Here is a 17,603-nt window from a genome sequence, read left to right as displayed (position 1 = left end):
ATACTTGTTAAAACAATTCCATCTCTATGTACACAGGACTGTGTAAAAAGGAACTATGTTATCATATTTGGAGATGGGTTTGAGTGTCCTTGCATCTAGAGCCTTTCTGGAAAAGACAACTAGGGATGTGAACTGGCTGAGATCCACAGGTAGCCATTTCTGCCCTTTGAATGGGCTGCAGGTGCTGAGGAAACCCAACTGCTGGGTGAATTGGAGAATTGCTAAACTTGTAATTCAGCAAAAATTGGTGCACTTGTAGGTTGCACCTAGGCTGAAGAGGACAGTCCTAAGTGGGGTGGCTGTGGGTGAGGCACTGCTGTTTGCTCAGTGCCAGACTTCTGTCAGCTGTGCCCAGCTCTCAGGATAGCATGCATGTCCTCACTTGCTAGCTCATGCTTTTTTGGATATGTTGGCTAAGTATTCCTAGTCCCTCAAGCAGTGAACAGATGCTGACAGCTTCCCTGCTATGCAGGTTGGCTCCTGGCAGGCATTTGGTGCTGCTAGGGTGAAGCAGCTGCAAAGTGAAGGGATGCAAATTGTAATGCTCTTGATGGCTTCCTCTGTGAAATAGATCCTGTAGGAAATAGCAGCTGCTCAGTGGGGAAGCCTGGGGCTTCAAGTGGCATACCATGGGGAAAAAAATATTTTAAGAAAAGATTACTTGTACAGATATTTGAAAAAAGTATTTTTTTTTAACAGTTGTAACAGATATGCAGGATGAGCTTTCTCTGGTGAGAACCATGCTTAAATTACTTGCTGTGCTATGAGATAAAAGTATATCCCTGTGTATTTATACCTTGTTTTATCTACTTGCTATTTTTATGGCACCACTGGCCTCCTGCTGTGACTGTGTATATGCTAGGACATAAGCAAGTGTGCCTTTATTCTAGCAAAAGCTTAAGTCTTTAACTGCCTTGTGCACTAAAAAGTACCTGGATTTGATGCTGTTTGTTATCTGAAGCAAGGACATCCTGAATTGGCACCTCCTGACTCTCCATTGTGCTCTGCTTCCCCATGTGACTGCATGCTACATGTCAGGGACAATCTGGCTATTCACAAAGAGCCATGCCAGGCATGCCTTGCTGCTGGTTCTGTGTGCACATCGACCTTTCAAACAAACAATGATAGATATCAAGGCCCGGGGATTTGAAAAGGATGGAGCAAAAGATATGTTTGGTAGCTTAATGTTCTGATAGTCTCCTGCTTTTCAAACTACATAATGAAAAATTCTCTGTGGTTGGTGTTATTTTTGCAGGAAGAACACAGGCTGTAGGTAGGACAGGCACTTCATGGTCTGTTTTCAGCTATTTGATTCTCCGTAACGCAGCCATGGGGCTCAGGTTTGCCTGTTGTGCTAGCAAGCCCCACAGGGGAATGAATCTCAGAAGCTAAAATAAAACTGTGTTTTAATTTCAGCAACTTGGTGCAATTTGTGAGTGTACCTATGCTTTGGCAGCAAATGCATAATAACTAGAAGGTGGAACCACTGAAGGCAGCTTGCAGCATAACATAAAAGGTTGCTGCAGATGCTGTACCTGTGTAACTGCTCACACTGTTAAGCAGAAGGAGCTTTTCCTGTCTCCTTACTCAGCCTGTGTGGGTTGTTCCAATAAGCAGACAACCCAGTGCTGCATGATGTGCATACCACTTGAGGTGTGCGAGCACTGTACAGACACACAACGCTGGAGAGAAAAACACTAGATAAGGACTTGAAGGAAGAAAAAGAACCACAGCTGGAGGAGCTTGGCCTTGGGTTGACAAGCCAATAAATCCAGCCTTAGGACTTCTAATGTTGGATTAACAGTGCTGTGGCCAAAAGATACACAGAACTTAGCCACTACAAGTTAACAATGCCACCTTTAGTATCTTTTCGAGATGGGAGCTGGCTAGGTTGTGCTTTGTGTGAGAAGAGGCAGGGATATAATTTGGATGAGAGGACTGAATACACTCACTAAGTCTGCAGATGTCTCCAACTGGGGAAAGAAATGTTGATCTGCTTGAGGGTAGGAAGGCCCCACAGAGGTGTTGATGGACTGAGGCTAACTGTATGAACTTTAACAAAACTAAGTGCTGAGTCATAACACTTTGGTCACAACAACCCTACAAAATGCTACAGGCTTGGGGCAGAGTGGCTGGAAGACTGTGTAGAGGAAATGGACCTGAGTGTATTGTTTGATGCTTGGTTGAACGTGAGCCAGCGGTGTGCCCAGGTGGTTGAGAAGGCCAACAGCATCCTGGTTTGTTTCTATCAGACACAGCATAGTCAGAAGAAGCAGGGAAGTGATTGTCTCTCTGTACTCAGCACTGGTGAGGCTGCACCTCAAGTACTATGTTCAGTTTTGGACCCCTCACTACAAGAAAGACATCGAAACCTTGGAGTGTTTCCAGAGAAAGGCAATGAACTGTGAAGGATGTGGAGCACAGGCCTTACCAAGAGCAGCTGAAGGAGCTGGGGCTGTTTATTGTGGAGGAGGCTGAGAGGAGATATTATTGCTGTCTTTAACTCTGTGAAAGGATGCTGTAGTGGGGTGGGGGTCAGCTACTTCTCCTAGGTAACAGGGATAGGATGAGGGGTGATGCCCTTAAGTTGTGCTGGGGATGTTCAGGTTGGATGTTAGGAAGAATTTACTCTTGGAAACTGTGGTCAGGTGCTGGAATGGGCTGCCCAGGGAGGTGGTGAAGCCATCATCCCTGGAGATGTACAAGAAACGTGGAGATACAGCATCATTAGTGGGCAAGGAGGGGATGGGCTGATGGCTGGATTTACTGATCTTAGACCAACCTTGATAATTCTGTGAGGCAGGGGCTGTGCTTCAGCTGCCCGAGGGTGGCCCATCAGGCACGGGCACCTCAGGGCCGTGGCTCCTGGGGCAGTCGGTCAGTGAGCAATCCCAAGCCAGGTGGACAGGCAGACGTCGGGCCTCCTCCGGCACGGCCGAAAGCAGTTGGTGTTCAAATCTTATTTTTCAGCGTTTAAACTTCAGTCTCGACGTCTTATCCCCTGGCGGCGCTCACACTCCCCTCACAGCCCTCCAGCGGGCGGCTGAGCGCTCTGAACCACCGCCGGGGCCGCCCTCACCTGGCGGGACCGGGCCGGGCAGGAGGGCCGCCTGAGTGACGCGATCGCGCCCCGCCTCGCCAGGGCGGGCGGCGCCTCCGCCGGCAGCAGCGGCGGCCGAGGGGGAAGGCGGGGGCGGGAGAGCGGTGCCCCGAGGCGGGGAGACGGCGGAGGAGCCGGGGCCGTCATGGAGCCTCACGGGGAGCCTGGTAGGGCTCCGTGTACGGCGGGGCGACGGGCTGCCGGAGCCGCCCGGCATGGCCCTCCCGGCGGTGGCTGCGCGCACCCCGCGCTTCGCCAAGCGTTGATCTGGGTTGGGCTGCGGAGGGACCGCGGCTCCTCGTGGCTGTCGCGGCCGTCGGTTGGGTCGGCCTGGCCGGGAGGTCCCGGGGTGTCTCGGGAAGCGGTCTCCCGGTGCGGAGACGCGGAACCGGGGCGGGGCTGCCGTGTTGTGGCCGCGTCCCGCGGGCGGAGGTTCGGCAGCGAGGGGCTCCCGAAGGAGCGGGGCGGCCGGGCGGGAGCGGAGAAGCGGGACGGGAACTTGCGCGGCGTGAGCGGATGGCTCGCGTCCAGCCGGTGCCGCGAGCGGCAGCGCGGCTCCGGGCTTCGCGATATACGTATATATATATATATATATATATATGGGTGCGGGTAGAGCAGGATCTGTCGGTCTAACAGCTACCCTGGAGGTGCGCACGGAGCCGCAGGACGCCTGCGCCGTGCCGAAGCACGCGGCCGCTTTCCCTGGACGGGGGAGGAGGCGGCCTCGGCTGAGCGGTGTGTGTGCCGGGGCGGCGGCCCTGCCCTAGGGATGGTTGCGGGTCCTGCGAGCATCCACGGCCGGGTGCGCTGCTTCTACGCCAGCCGGTCGGTGTCTGCCGTAGTGCTTCGAGCCAGTTCTTCCAAACTCTTCCCAAGTCTTGTGTCTATCTTCGGTGTGTGCTTAAACCTTGAAGCCGTGGGGATTGGCGAATGGGACTGTTCTGCTAGCTGTTGGCTCGTTCTGAATTTGATTCCAACTGCAGTATGTTAATGCATGCCTTGGTACGTGTCCTGAAGTTCTCTCAGGATTGGTTGTAGTAGTTTTAGGGTCTTGGCCAGCTTCTAGTGAAAAAAGGGTTAACTACTGGGCTCTCAAGAGCTTTATTGATAATGCTTCTCTTCCTAGGGGCGTGTTTTGGTACTGAACTCATTTTTGGTTTAAATATGGCTCTGAATAAAGAGAGTGCTGCACCCCAGGCTGTACATCAAAGCAGTATATCTGCTGTGAAATAAGATTGCTATGGAGCAAACATAGCATAACACCCTCCTCCACTGCTTTCATTTTGGGGGAGTGTGCTTCTCATTCTGGTGAGGTGAAGATCTGTAGGTACATGGAGAAAATCTAGAAAAACACAACGTGCTTGTGCTCAGTCAGTTAATGGCTTGTGCTCAGCTGGCCAGCCCTCAAAGACTTCTCTCTGGCAAACTGGAGTGCTTGTGCTGGAAATCCTGCCTGATGATACGGTATTACTCACCAACGACATGCACTTTGCGGAAACCCAGGCTGCCTAGTCCTGTCCCCAGGGCTGCTGTGAGCACCCTGTGTTGCTTCTAGTAGCCAGGAATGAGTTTAAAGCCTAGAATCAGAGGTTGCATGTGACTTCTTGTTATTATTTGTATGGTATTGCTATAGGACTGAGAATCGTGAAATCATTTAGGTTGATATGAAGACAGCTTTCTTAGCTAGCAGGAGTTCGGAGATGAAAGTCTCCACGTAGGGAGTGTGGCCAAGAAAGCCTTAGACAAGGTTAATCCTCTAGGTGTGCAATGTATTCAAGTCTTCCACTTTTATTGAGTGTAGTCAAGGCGGCAATGCTTAAACAGCTATTAATGTGTATACTTCTGAGGTGATATTCTGGGAGTATAGGATTGCTGATACAGTGAGGTTTAGGGCCAGCAGCTGCCTATGTGAAATTAAGTTTGCTGCACAGTTATATGTAGTAGAGTTCCAAAACAAGCTCGTGGCTGAGCTGGACACCACAGTTGCAGAATGCTTTGGTGGTTTCCTTACTCCTCCCACCTCCTGTATGTGTGAAGAAGCAGTCTCTGCTCGACTTATGCACGGAGTCCTCATATCAGGGGAGAACAGAAGGGAAGGTACTAGCCTATGATCTTTGGCTTGCAGAGGCTTCATTTTCAGCAAAGGAACGTTTGAGCTGGCTGTGTTCCTCTAAATGGTGCCTAGTGCATGTTCCTTTGCCAGCCTCTCTGGGAAAACTGGGGCTCCAAGCACTTGGGAGTCTCTTGATTTGTGACTATAAGCACTGAAACAGTGCTGCTAGTTCAGGCTGAAGGGTTGTAGTATTCTCCTGAGATGAGGAGACCTGTCTTGTAGTGCTGTGTGTTAAGATGCTATGATCAGAAATCCCATCTTTCTCTGCATGGGCTAGTAACTGAAGTTGCATGATTTCTTCCATCTTTAAAGTGAACATGGTTTTGTTTGCAGAAGAGCATCTCTGCGCTCCTGTTTGTGCTGGTTCCATAAGCCAATGGAAAATGAGGATAAAGCAGCACTGACAGTACTGACACAGTGTGCTGCTGTGCTCTGACTGATTAGGCTGTACTGCTGGAAGCCTAACAAACACAGAGCAAAACTGCTGCCTGTTAGTGCGGAATCTCAGTTGGTGATAAGGTGGTTCCTCTTATATTTCTGCACTTCTGTAGTTATGTAAACTGATGTCTTTCAAAATCTCTTGTTCTCAGAGTTCCTATGTGATCCATAAGACAGCATATAAGCCTTTCCTTTTGTAAAGCCTTGTTTTACATGTTTGGGGCTGATAAAGTGTACTTTAACGTTCTTTTTTTTCAGAAGGAACTGACTGCTGGCAGTAGGACAGAACTTCCCTCATTGTCCTAGTGAACAAAGGAACACCTTTTTCTTCTGCTTTGTTTGTTTTCTTTATCACTAAGTATTTGTAGCGCTGGAGGAAAGAATTATTTTTGCTGTGCTGTTATAAAACCAAACACTTGATAAGTAAACAAAAGAGAACAGAGGACAGTTTGAACTGTAAAGGAGGAATTATTTCACTGAACTGGGTGTCTGCAGCAGTGAGTTGAAGAATGGAAGGCCCATTACATCAGTAGGTCCACTGACCAGAGCCAGGTCTGCTTGAAATCTTCGAGAGGGAGAAAGTTTTTGTTCTGATCCACATTGAGGGTCCTGGCTCAACAGTGCTGTTAGAGGAGTTACTTGATGACGTGGCTGAGCTTCCCTCCTCAGCTGGCGTGTGGATGAGCGCAGTGGCTGAGTTGCTGGGATCAGCATGCTGTGTTGGAGGGGCACTCCAATAGCTGCCATGTGTGCCTATGCTTTGGCACAGCGTGGGTGGCTGGAACAGCATCAGCTGTTTTTGCTACGTCAAAGGCTGGGGAGTTGGAGGGTGACTGCAAGCTGTCGCACCCTTTTCAGGAGGATGGGGAGCAGGTGGGGTGGTGACAAGGCCTGAAAGAGGCTTTTGCTTGTGGTGTGCACAGATCCTCTGTCCTTCTTCCCTGTTGCAAATGCTGTGGCTTGCAGGTATCCTGTCAGGAAAATCTTCCACCCAGCTGGAGAAAAAATGCTCTCAGACCATTCGGGGTAGTGAAACTTAGCTTAAGGACTGGCTTTCTCTGGGCTCTACAAGGCCAAGCTGTAACTGTTTGAGCTTTTAAAATCCCAGCAGTGTTAAATTAACGCAAGCCATCTCTTCTGCAGTTTCTCATGCTTCAAAGCTCTCAGAAAAGGCCTTTGGGTTCCCCTTTTTCCCTCTACAAATGCACAGCCAAGAGACCTTGAAATCTCAGCCTACCCTTGTCAATTCAAAACAAAAGCCTGCACCAGACCTGTAACAGTATGAATGAGATCAGTGCCTTGCTCTGCTTGATCTGGGTAGAATGGGCACAGCTGACTCTTACGCAGTCGGGTGCCTCTTAAACTCTATGGGAGGGAGCAGAAAACCTTAGTCATGGTTGTCTTACTTACCTTCAGTTCCACCCCCCACTCCGTTATGTATGCAGTGGTCAAAAGATCTTGCTTCAGACCTTCATCAGGTGCCTCTTGAGCAAGTGCACTGTCGGTGAGTTGAACTGGACTTCCTTGCACCTTCCTGTGACCCTTGTACTTCATGAGCCAGATTTCAGCTCTGTGACCCCTTCCTTTACTGGCATTTTCTCCTTCAGCAGGAAGAGGTACAGATGACTTTCTTGGGGAAGGTGTTCCCCATCTCATGCAGAGAAGTTTAGCCTGAAGATGAGGGGCTAATCATGCCACATACCATCAGTGAGTTTTTTGTAGATTGCTGATTTGTGGTGGTGGCGGATGCTACTCCAGCTAAAGGAGGATATCAGCTATAGCTCTTCAAAAAGTGATGTTTCCATGGCAGCAGAAACAGTGCAGGGAGTCTTATTGAAAGCCAACATTTTGTTGACCAGCTTTCACAAGGAAGGGAAAGAAGCTCCATTCATTTTACAGGGAAAAACCAGAGGTGGTGGTTGTTGAGCCCATCACAACAAACAAGCATACATTTGGCTTTAAGGGTTTTTTTGTTGTTGTTTTTAAGGGAATGTCACCTCTAGATAGACTGCTGATGCTCCCTGTTACCTCTGCTGGAGTCCTTGTAGCATGCGCTATATAGAGAATCTTACATTGGAGGAGAGGATGTTTTTACCCTTGTCCTTTTAATATCCTGCAGTGAGTAAGCAGAAAAATGTCAAACAAAGGATGACTGAAAAGGAAAACAAGCATTAAGTGAGATTAAGCACAAAACTGAAATGCTGTTGTTCAGCCAAAATTGTTACTGTGTCTGTCAGCTTCAATTTAAGACTCCAGAGGGAGTATTTCCTCTCCTGTTAAAGGTAGTGGGTGTCTTCAGAGTCCCTCATGTCTGAATTTGTATTAGCCAGAGAGGGTGTGAGCTGTTGTTCCAAAAACCTTATGCTAGAGGCTAGACTTCCAAGCTCAGACCTTTTCATATGAATGTCAGTTGTAGCATACAGGCTACCCATAGCTTTCTAATCTGTTTCTCTCCTGAAGGTTTGGTGTTGCTCCTGCCACTTCTTCCTCCCGTTCTTCGTTCCTCTTTCCCAGTGGTTAAGGGGGCTGAGTGGGTGTGCAGCACTTTTGGCAGCAAAGAGTGACAGCATGAGCTGTCGCAGGTGTTGACTGTGGTTGCCCTGCTATGAAAACACAACCCCTCTGCCAGAGGTGTAGGCAGCTATATGAATTTCTCAGCTGCAATTACAAATGGTGGCAGTTGGAATACGCAGTCTGTTGCCTTTTGGAGAGGGAAAATACAAGGGAGAGCACACCGGCTACCAGCAAATGCTGGTGTGTGGAAAAAGGCATGTTGTGCTATCTCTTACCCTAGCAGAAAGAAGTAGGCTAATGCTGACTCATGAGAAACCAGTGCTATTGTGGTGTGAGTACTGTCACTGAAGGTTGCAGTTTTCCTGTTGCACAAGTTGACTTCTCTATTGCAGAGTCTGAGGGCAAGCAGGAAGTGTCCTGGGGTGCTGACTGGCTGGGCTGAGCTGAGAGTGCACAGCTGAGGTCTTTTGCAATAAGATGCTGTGCCACAGACAGAAGCAGAGTGAACTATCTGTGTGTCTGGCCTGCCAGCAGCACAGGAAATGTGCATTGTGCTTTAAACCTTCCTAGGCAAAGAGGAAGCACACGTGTGTGTGTACATTATGTATGCACCAGTAATTAATTGTTACTGTAATTGAAACTTTAATTCAAGAATAACTACTGGTTTAGATCTGATTATTACTACAGAAAGACTACTTATGCAGATGAAGTACCAGTAATAATAACACTCTGTTACATCTAAATTTACAGGATGCATTGCCTTTATATGTTAGCTATAATTAGTTTAATTAGTTATAATTTTTTTGCCGCATTTGTTACCACTGAAATCTAGTTTGGTCCAGCTGCAGATCTCCAGTGATGACAGACTTTGAGCCACGGAATCTCCAGTCTCAAGCAATGGCAATATTATGTTACAGGATTGCAAAGGCTGGGGAGCAGCTTGCCGTGGTTGGTGGGAGAGGTTAGAAGCGTCAGAAAGGCAGAATTCTGTTTTGCTTTCCCTTCTGTAGCAGCTGGAGGGGGGTGGAGCGTTGTTAGAGACCCATAAGCTTAGGATGCAGTTGAATGATGCACCAAGGGAAGTGTCTTGGGCTGATGTTGGTGTTTTCAGTCAGGTGTCTGTGTGCTGGGCACTGATCCCAGGTGAAGAGTAAAAACCTTGAAGGAGAATCTTACTAGGTAATGTTTTGTCATCGTAACTTAGCATGGTGAATCAGCGTGTTTTCCCTATGTGTATGAGGGTGGTTGTTCACATCTAATTTGCTTATTTTTTTTCTAAAGTACTTTAAGCTAATAGGAATCTGAAGCTGAGCAGAGAACAATCCTACTTAGCTCTCTCTTCAGCTGGTCTCAGACTACACATGTTGCATCCTGGCATTTGAAAGGTTTGATAAACTTGATGTATTTCAGCACACTTCACACATTTTGCAAGTGTTTTAAGGACTCCTGAGTATTGAGAAGCAGCAGATCTCCTGCCTGAAGCTAATCATTGTTGTAAGCCAACCCGCTGATTCTTCCTAGCACTCTGATTACTGTTTACAAAGCTGAGCTTTGTGTCTCAGCTTTGACAGGCTGCAGTGCGCAGGAGCAGATTGGGAACTGCTGCCTGCCATCTCCATAGCACTGCTGGACCTGGCTGAGGTGGTCCCTGAAGATCAGCTCTGAGCAGCTGGAGTGCTGCCAGAGATGTGGAGCATCCCCAGCCTATTTCACAGCGCTGGGAAAGGAGACTCGATTAAATATTGACTTTCCTGCTGCCAGATGTCACCCTCTTGTCAGAAGACAGACAAGCTGTTTTACTGCAGTGTGCTTAGCTTTGAGCATTGAGGTTTTAAAGCACTTGTCCTGCTGTCCTGCATCTTCTCAAAAGCCACTTGTGATTTCGTGCTCTGTGCTCCACAACTTTGTTTTAGAGAGGATTTGATGTTAAGAAAAAGGATAGATCCTTGATCTGAACTTTGAAAGCTTATTCTCTGGAAGGAAAGTGGGGACTCTGTCACAAGCTTGCTATCTTACATGCATTGCGCAGTACAGATGCTTTTTGTATTTCCTTCAGGTTCTATTGCATCCAGCTCTGCAATACTGGTCCCAAGATGGTAGTGTGTGGGAACGTATTGGCAAACAGCACTGCTGTGGCCAAGCTCCTTCTTATTTTAGCTCATTTTCTTCCCTGCCTCCCAGTGCAGTGGCAGCTTGATTTCAAACTTGTGTAGATTGCTTTGGACAACACTGGGAGCCTTGAGCAAGGTGGTGAGGGTTCCAGCTAAGGCTGGAGTGTCGGGATGTCTCCTGTGAGCTGTGTGACGGTCTGGGTGTTGTGCCTGCAGTGTGGCTGGCCCTGATGTGACCTGCAGGGAGCCCTTGTCTTCCTCTTTCCCTGGGACCGCCCCACTGCCTGTGCAGCATGAATCTCTTCTGTGTTCTTGTCATTCTGGAAGCTTTTCTACTGAGTATCAGTTAGACCATCCCTGAAGCATTAGGGTTGAAAAGTTTACTAGACTAATCTATTAAGCAGAAAATTGATCGCTCAGACTGTAGCATGGCTGTATCTCAAGTGAGTGAGAGTAGGGTGTTTTTTTTTTTTTTAATTTACTGCTGTGAAATGGGACGTGTGATGGGTGAGCTTGTGTGGTAGGAAGTGACACTAAGCCTCAGTTAGTTGTGAAAAGCTATATTTTAGGGTTTTTAGTGATGTTCAGGTCAAGCTGAAATACTGCGAGGCTTTCGTGTGTCAGTAAAATCGATGGTTTAGCTTGTTCTACTTAATGCTCTGTAGGAGTATAAGGAGCCTAGAGATCACCTTATCCAAGTACACTGATATTTAGGATTTTTTTTTTTGTGGAGTAGATGGGGACGGAATTATGTCATGCATAAATACAAGAACCACTGCTTGGAAATCTTGAGGCTTGAGATCAGTAATCTGAAGGCGTTTCCTGTGTAGGTTGTGAAAAAGCAAATATAAATTGCCCGTAATGTCACCCAGAGGTGAAAAGTTGCATCTTCTGTCCAGAGCCAGGTGTCAGAAAAGGGATACTCGAGCTCTTCTAGGACATGGAAATCCTTAAAAGCTTTCCCACTCAATGTGAAATCATCTCCAGACAAGCTTTCTTGACCCTTTTCTTTGTCCTCTGCTGTTGGAGCAATCACTGTTTTATGGCTGTCTAATTCATGTGACAGTAATATCTCTGTCAGCTAGCCATTTCATTTAATTGATTGTCCGAGTCTGACTTGAAGTAAGAGCAAATGTCTCTTAACAGAATTTACTCAGCTCAAACAGCATTAAAAGTCATTCAAGGAGGTATCAATCATAAAATCTCGGAGCACTTATTAATGTAATGGAAACTTCAGTGGTTATATTACTTTAAAGGTAGATGCATTAACTGCATTATATTTAAAATAACAATGAAAAAGCAAAGCCAAAGAAAACCCTGCAGAGACTTGCTGATTTTGTGACTGAATTCTTCATGGCTTATTGTATGCACAGTTACAGGATTCTTTCTTGTTTCCTTAACAAGATTAAGAGTAGCGCAGAAACATTCAAGTGCCATATTTTAGGCATAACCAATTTGCAGCAATGACAGAATCCATGACAAGGACATGGTGTAGTCTATCTACCTGACCTGGAAGTCTTGGACGGGGAGCAGAATAAATCCCCTACCATTCAAGTGGAAACAGTTGGAGACCTGCTACTCCACCTGGACTGCCACGAGTCCATGGTGTTGGATGGAATCCACCCAAGGGTGCTGAGGGAACTGGTGGAGGTGATTACCAAGCCACTTCCCATCTTTCAGTGTTCCTAGTCAACTGGAGAGGTCCCAAAGGATTAAAGTCTTGCCAATGTGACTTCCATCTACGAGAAGGGTCATAAGGAGGATTTGGGGAACTACAGGCCTGGCAGTCTGACCTCGTTTCCAGCAAGGGTTGTGGAGCAGATCATCTTGAAGGAGATCACACAGTGTGTGTGGGTCAACCAGAAGATCAGGCCTAGCCAGAAAGGGTTTGTGAAAGTCTGGTCCTGCTTGACCACCCTGGTCTCCTTCTGTGATCTAGTGACCTGCCTGGATGAGGAAGGGCTGTTGATGTAGTCTACCTAGACTTCGGCAAAGCCTTTGACACTGTCTCCTGCAGTATTCTCCTGCAGAAGCTGGCAGCCTTTGGCTTGGACAGTACACTCTTGGCTGGGTGAGGAACTGGCTGGTGGGCCTGGCCAGAGAGTGGTGGTGAATGGAATTAAATCCAGCGGGTGATCAGTCATGAGTGGTGTTCCCCAGGGGTTGGTATCAGGGCCTGTCTCTTGTCCAGTATCTATGTTGATGACCTGGATGACAGCATTGAGTGCACCCTCATTAAGTTTGCAGATGACACCAGTGTTTGTCTGCCTGGGGGTAGGAAGGCTCTACAGAGGGATCTGGACAGGCTGGATAGCTGGACTGAGAGGCCAGTGAGGTGAAGTTCAAAAGAACAAGTGCTGGGTCCTGCACTTTGGCCACACAACCCCAAGCAATGCTATGGGCTTGGGGCAGAGTTCTCTACAACTACCTGAAGGGAGATTGTGATGAAGTGAGGGGTCGGCCTTCCCATTCTTGGAAAGAGTGGTCAGATGTTGGAATGGGCTGCCAGTGGAGGTCTGGGAGTCACTGACCGTAGAGGCATTCAAGAAACAGTTGTTGTACTGAGGGACACATTTAGTGGGAAGTATTGGTGATAGGTGGACAGTTGGACTTGGGTGATCTTGGAGGTCTTTTCCAACCTTGGTGATTCTCTGACTCTTTGCAGGTAAAAACTGTTGCTCTGTTGCTCCAAAGCAGGCTGGAAGCACTACAGGAATTTGTGCTGCCTGGCTGGGTGTGCTGTGTACTCTATGGGCAGGCAGCAGCCAAAGCCTTGCTGGAGTAAGGCACTCCAAGCAATCCATGTTTGCATGGGTAGCTTGTAAAATCCTGTACTTGTTGCAGATAGAACAGCACAAATTAGTGCTCCCTAATGAGGATTATTCAGTTATATCCAGTGATAGTGAATGGCTGTGCAAAAGCACAGAGGCAGTGTGGGCAATCTTTTGGTGCAATGCTAGTGTTTCTGTGTTACCTCTTGCATCTTGGTGGTGGGCTCACCAGTGCTCTGTGCCAGGTGAGAAGTGTAAATAAACAACATGGGCTTGTCTTCTGTATAGGCTCTTTAGCTTGACCATGCTATGTTACTGGCTCTGTGTCTGTTGCCTGCCCCTGTGTACCTAGTGGAAAGGCTGGTTCCTGGAGGGTTTGTGGCAGCAAACATTACAGGGCTGAAGGTGTGATTTGAGCGTTTGGTGATCATTAGATCTGGTGTGTGTTCTTACATTCTGAGAGATTCTGGGGCATGTCTAAAACATATATATGTACTTCAGCTGCTGGCTAGGAGGGTTTTAGTATTTCATGGGCACTTAACACTCTCGCCTCAGACAAAACAATAGCAGAAATGTTAATAGAGTTTCTATACAGCTTATTCCTTGTGGTTACTTGCGTTATAGACATTAAACTTGAAGCGTTATGCAGTAAAAATAACTGGATTTCACTTGCTGAATTTCAGAAGTTTAAATCTTAAGTTTGGTTAGGCAAACGCTCTGAAAGGAGTAGAAAACAGGTAAATATGTTAACTTGGTGATTGCCCTTATTTGTTTTATGTCAAGTACTGTCAGCTGTACTGTGATACATCATCATCTGTTTTAAGCCAGCTCTGGAGGAAGGCAGGGTAACGCAATGAGGGGATTAGACAGACTAGATGTAAGGTATCAAAAAAACTTGGTAGAAGCTCTGTCATGGTGCCACTGAGCTCTGTGTGTAACAGTAGCATTCAAGTGATGCTTCTATTAAGACCCATCAAATGTGCAGTGAGGTTGCAAGGGATGAGGATACCTAAACGTTGCCTACCGCGTCTCCTACTGAATGTTCTCATAGCAGCTTTTGTCTGGACCAAGGATGTTTGCTAGGAGACTGTGACAGCAAGAACTGGGGGATGCTGCTGGAGAAATAAGGGAAGCTGCAGTGGGGCAGGTGGGGAATAAACTGACGAGTCAACATGGGAATTTGGAGTCAACTTCAGTCTAGTTTTCATATGCACTTTTAAATCAGTGGATTGAAGGAAGAGAGGCTTCTGTTTTAAACAGCACGTGTAGTAGTTTCAGTGTAGTGACACTGACAGCAAATTTGTTATCTTCAAGCTTTTCTTTTGTGGAAAAAGTTCACTGAGACAAAGAGTCATACATTCACCTGCCTTCTGGAGGACAGGGTTGGGGAGAAGTGAATGGCTTTGGAAAACTTTTAGCAAGAGTTAAAGGTCTGATGCCACATATCGTATATTTGTAAGAAGTTGCTCATGCCTTCATTCGTTTTATGAACAAAATGTAAGTCAGGCCCTTTATGTAAATACAGGCTGCTGCTTCCAGAACCTGGCTGAACTAGACTGGTCAGGTGCCTTTTGCCTACGGACTCCAAACTGAAATCAAAGCAGTCTGCTGTTGTACATGTCCCGTACTTAGCAGTCACATCACTTTCCTGAACACTGGGGAGATGTGGAAGTCCCAGGTGTTCTCAGAAATTCCTGTCCGTGCCTCCGTTTAGAAAATACAGAAGAAAATTGCACTTAATTCTGTCAATTGATGGGTATTTGCAAATCCACTTGACAAGTTGGAGGCCTTTGCTTCCCCCAGTGCATGGCACCGGGACCAATGCTCCCATCCTTTCTCATAGGCTGTGACTTTGTACAGCCATCATCTTCATCAGGGTGATAATGCCTCCCAACACAGAGCTGCCTGCCACAGTACAGCATGCACTCGCAAATGCACCGAGCTGCCTGGCAGCTCACACGGATCTCAAAGTTTGTGTGGCACGTTCTCACAGACGTCCTGACAAAGCACCCCTCTGCTGCTCCCTGTGAGGAATACTGAAATGATGCGCTAGAAGCTGTGGAATTCCACCAAGCCAGGTCTCCGTGCCTGGGTCTGAGCTGTGGATTTGGAGTCTCTCTGCTTCGAGTACGAAGCTCAGAACCAATATACTCACTTGTTGCTATGCTTGCCAAAGTACACTTGCTAGACTACTTCTCCTAAGCCTTGTTGTTTGCATACACTTGTGTACTGCTTGGTTGTACAGGTGCTTTGGGTACTGTCACCTGTTGTGCTTCTGTCCTTTTTAGTGTGGAGTTTACTTCACTGTACAAAATCCAGGTGCGAGCTTGGTAAATACATAGTGGGAGTTAGTCATACTCCAAGCATTGAGAAGGTGTTTGCTAGTGCTACTAAAAGCAACGTTGCAGATGGTGCTTCCCTGGTGATTTCAACTTTCTTAATACATGATTCAGCTTCACTTGTAACTGTTCTGTGGTCAGACATAATACTGTGAGGTTGGCACTGAGCTTTTTTGGAGTTCTTTTTGGAGGCAGAAGCGTTGGTGTGTAGCTGGAAGAGGGCTTAAGAGCACAGGAGATCAGAGCTGTCTTCTGAGGGAGATAGGAATCATTCCAATCAAACTCACTTTAGTAAAGCTTTTAATTAGATTGAGAAACAACAGACTTAAACTTTGTTTAAAACAGTCCTGTTCTGTACCATGGCCTCTGTTCTTTCTAATCACTTAACTGTCACCTAGCTGCAGCTCAACAGTATCTTCCTGAAGTTTTTTCCTGTTTCAGTCTCTACACATGGATTGGAGTCTCTGGAGAACGGCCACAGAACTGAAATCACCAGCTAAAGTCAAATAACTAAATGCAAATTCCTCCTGGCAGTATTCTGACTTGATCTGGTTTGGAAATATTTCTCTCTGCTTTCAATTTGGCTCCATGTCTCCAAAGGTGATGCAGTGCCCTACTTGATGGCTGATCTGGGGGTGCTGCTGCTGCAGGCCTGGACTATTCCTGTAGATTGGAAATGCTTCTCACCTTTTATTGCTGGAGTGGGCAAGTGGGTTAGTTCTGACCTCTGCTTGAGATGTAGCTTTGCGATGAGGCAGGGATTTCTCCCTAATAAAAACCTTACAGATCTTGGAGGAGGTGGCTTCGAAAGGTCATGGAGAAGCTTTGAGAATGCAAAGCCTTCTATCTGATACAAAAAGGCTATGGATCTTACTGTGGTATTTGATTGTCTGGCTGCAAAATATGCTGAAATGTGGATCTACTCTTTCACAACATCTCCAGAAATTAGTCTGAGTTTGTAATTGGATTGGGAGGAAGAGAAATGAGAAGTGCTGCTGCTGCAAGACATGCCTCAGCTGTTGGAAATGACATGAGCTGAAATTCTGCTTTAAGAAAAGAACACTACCAGCAACCCAGTGATACTGAGCTCGCCAGTGTCCATGTTTCAGGATGGTATATCTTGGGAGGATACTGATCATCCTAATGTGGTTTTTTTTTTTTTGTTTTTAATATGAGTGAATGAAGATAGTTTACTCCTAGGAAAATGTTGGAGATGTTTCTTTAAGAAGGACCCTGCTAGACAGTGCTATTGTGTGAAGATCTGGTCCAGAGAAAGTCTTTGGGGGCGGGAAATTGGTGTGGTGGTGAGTTGGACTCTGCTAGAAGACTGCAAATCCCTAAACTTCTAAATCAATCTGCTGGCCTCTACCAGTAGGGCTGTAGAAGCCTGGGCTGTTACTATTCAAACAGCTGCTATAGCTCTGCAACCCCATCTGTGCCATGAACTGACCTTTAAATGAAGGCGAGAGAGCAAAGTGTACAAATCAGGATCATAGAATCACCAAGGTTGGAAAAGACCTCCAAGAAGATCATCCTGTTCAACCATTCACCTGGCACCAGTATTTCTCTGCTAAACCACGTACAACATCTAAGTGTTTCTTGAATACCCCCAGGGATGGTGATCCCACCACCTCCCTGGGCAGCCTGTTCCAATGCCTGACCAGTATTTTGGAAACGACACCTTTCCTAATGTCCAACCTGGGCATAAATGTACTAACTGAATGCTTGCTTACTATTTGGCTTTGTCGTACTGCTTCACAGCATTTTTGTATCCTAGAGCAGTTTTAAGCCTTGGATCAGGTGCTGTAAGGCTTTACTTGTCTATAAACTGGCGAGGCTTTGAAGATCAAATTCATAGTTTAGAGCCTAGATTGGCTTAGGATTCTTAAGTGACTTTTTAGCTCTTAAAAATGGCTTAGACCCTGCAAAACTCATCTAAAGTGGGGACAGAAGCCTTATTTGCTGCCTCATTGAGACCTGCCTGGGAGAGATGGAGGCAAGGGAAGATCTTATTGGAAGTCTTTACCCTGGTTGCTGGTACTAAAAAGTCTCTTTGCAGTTTTGCCTGTCTGCACAGTGCAGGAGGTGTGAATTCAAACCAGCTGCAAGCTGAGTAAGCAGTCATCCTTGAAACAGGAGATAATCTCTCTTGCTCTGCTCCCCATAAAGCCAGCTCATCTTTCCCTTCTCTGATGATGCTCTTTCCCCCTCCACCCC

At 46.9% G+C, this 17,603-nt stretch overlaps 1 protein-coding gene across 1 annotated transcript in view; it reads left to right on the top strand.

Annotated features, from left to right (window-relative positions):
* Window positions 1-3,193: 3,193 nt before the first annotated feature.
* The window catches only part of TPD52 (tumor protein D52), a 108,870-nt gene continuing 94,460 nt past the window's right edge, over window positions 3,194-17,603 (top strand). Inside the window, exon 1 of the mRNA XM_042868987.1 lies at window positions 3,194-3,267. Coding sequence (XP_042724921.1) covers window positions 3,246-3,267 — 22 coding nt within the window. The 5' untranslated portion in view covers window positions 3,194-3,245. The remainder of the gene's footprint in view (window positions 3,268-17,603) is intronic.

This window comes from Lagopus leucura, unplaced genomic scaffold (assembly GCF_019238085.1).
Source record: "Lagopus leucura isolate 7727_CA_CO unplaced genomic scaffold, USGS_WTPT01 Super-Scaffold_100002, whole genome shotgun sequence".
Classification (NCBI taxonomy): domain Eukaryota; kingdom Metazoa; phylum Chordata; class Aves; order Galliformes; family Phasianidae; genus Lagopus; species Lagopus leucura.
The sequence above is the reverse complement of the archived record's forward strand: the minus strand, read 5'-3'. Positions and strand labels throughout refer to the sequence as shown.